A 1880-nucleotide genomic window follows, 5' to 3' on the forward strand; every position below is an offset into this window, starting at 1 on the left:
TGCATTTTATTTTTAATTGTTTTGAGATAGGACTGGAGTTTTGAAGGTGGGTGGGGATAGTGTTTCAGTTTAGTGGTTGAACAGCGAGTGGAAGGGAAGAAAAATCCCAGAGACACCAACATTAGGCAAGAAGCTTGGTGACTTATTTTCTTTTTTATTTAGTTTTTATTTACACGAAATATCTGCAGTACAAAAATGTAAACTTTGATAGCTCATAATAATAGAATAAACTCTTTATGTACAAAAATACATTTTCATATGAATGAAGCATCTTGAATAAATTAAAGTACTCTCCAGCCCAGTGCCTGAATAGCTACGCAAGAGTCTCGGGTTCTTCCTAGAGCAAGCCTGCAGTGGTGGGGGTCAGGATCCATAATGCATGAAGCCCACTCCTTGTCTCTCCTTTTTAAGCCTTTTCATTGTATTGTCAGCCGGCTCAAACCGAATTTTCATGCTCGTTTTTCTTCATTAGAGTTCTACAAATTGTAAAATTGACTTTTCACCTCGTCTTCAGGAACTGATCTGTCCCTTTTCTAAATCACACTGAAGTGGTGGCTGGGGTCAGCTCTGAGCCAGCCACAAAGGAGGTTTTGTGGTGTTCAGAAAGTGCAAAAGGAAAGGCCGTCTAGGGGCGGGCAGGAGGGGCCCGGGGCTGAGGGCTGGAGAAACAGACTAAGGGCCATCCACTGCGAGGGTGCAGCGACCTAACAAGCGGCTCAGGTATCCCCTACCCCTTTAAAGCTCCCGTTTCCTTCCTCTGCCTGGACCTGGGGTCCCAAGGCCACAACTGGGCCCCCACCTACTGTCCGTCGCCTGGGAGAGGGGGACGGTAACGATATTCAAAAGGGGCCCTAGTGGTAAGGGATGAAACAGGGCGTCGTGTGGAGCAAGTCTTTGGGCAGGCCCGGGAAGGAAAAAAGCGGGTCGCCAGGGCCATAGGTGAAGTCTTCGGAGGCGGCGGGGCTACTGGGGTCAGAGAGTGGCGAGGCGGCAGCGGCGCAGGGGGAGGCGGCGGCCCCGGAGCCCCAGGACTCCGCGTCGCTGGCGGGGCTGGGGGGCCCGGGGAGGCAGGGGGCACACTGCGGCGGCAGGAGGCGCTCTCGGGCACCGCCCCCGGGCAGCCCCTGGTCGGCCAGGCGCAGAGTCTCGGCCAAAGCCCAGATGTAGTTGTAGGCGAAGCGCAGCGTCTCGATCTTGGTGAGCTTGGTGTCGTCGGGGAAGGAGGGCAGCACGCTGCGCAGCGCGTCCAGCGCCGCGTTCAAGTTGTGCATGCGGTTGCGCTCGCGGTCGTTGGCTTTGACGCGTCGGCTCCTGCGCAGCGAGTGCAGCAGCGCCTCGGAGCGCACCCGCGCGCGGCCCCTGCGCCGACGCCGCTCCTGCTCGTCTTCCTGCGCACGAGGAGTGTCCGACGCCCCGGGAATCCCGGGTGAGCCCTTGCGGGCCGTCATGGGCGGCCCCGAGACGGACATGGGCTGTTGGAGCCTGGCACAGTCCTCCTCGTCGGTGAGGAAGCCGGACAGGTCGCTGGTGCTGCTGCTGCTGGCGCAGTCGAGGTCCGAGAGGCTGGTCTCCAGAGGGCCTGGCATCGTGGCGTTGTGCAAGACCGATGGACAGCTAAGAGGGCGCTTAGAGGGCAGGAGCCCGGGCTGAGGGCAGGGCCGTCGGGGCGCACTTACGTTCCGGACGGCCCGGGTCTACTCTGTGCCGGCTGCGGGCGCCAAGGGCTGGAAGGGCGCAGGGGCGCACCGGGAACTTGGCCTCAACTCCTCGCCTCGCCTGCAGGGGCCACGCTCCCGCCGGTCTCCCGAGTGATCTCGCCGGCGATCAGATCAGCTCGTGTGAGTACCGAGTGTGGCACACGACCGGCCTCAGGACCCCTT

General features: G+C 59.3%; 1 protein-coding gene across 1 annotated transcript; it reads right to left on the reverse strand.

Annotated features, from left to right (window-relative positions):
- Positions 1 to 851: 851 nt before the first annotated feature.
- NEUROG1 (neurogenin 1) lies at positions 852 to 1586 on the reverse strand. The gene has a single exon (XM_059919484.1). It carries the CDS (start codon positions 1584 to 1586, stop codon positions 852 to 854), a length of 735 nt encoding a protein of 244 aa, XP_059775467.1.
- Between the last annotated feature and the right edge of the window lie 294 nt (positions 1587 to 1880).

Source organism: Balaenoptera ricei, chromosome 3 (assembly GCF_028023285.1).
Source record: "Balaenoptera ricei isolate mBalRic1 chromosome 3, mBalRic1.hap2, whole genome shotgun sequence".
NCBI classification, from domain to species: Eukaryota; Metazoa; Chordata; class Mammalia; order Artiodactyla; family Balaenopteridae; genus Balaenoptera; species Balaenoptera ricei.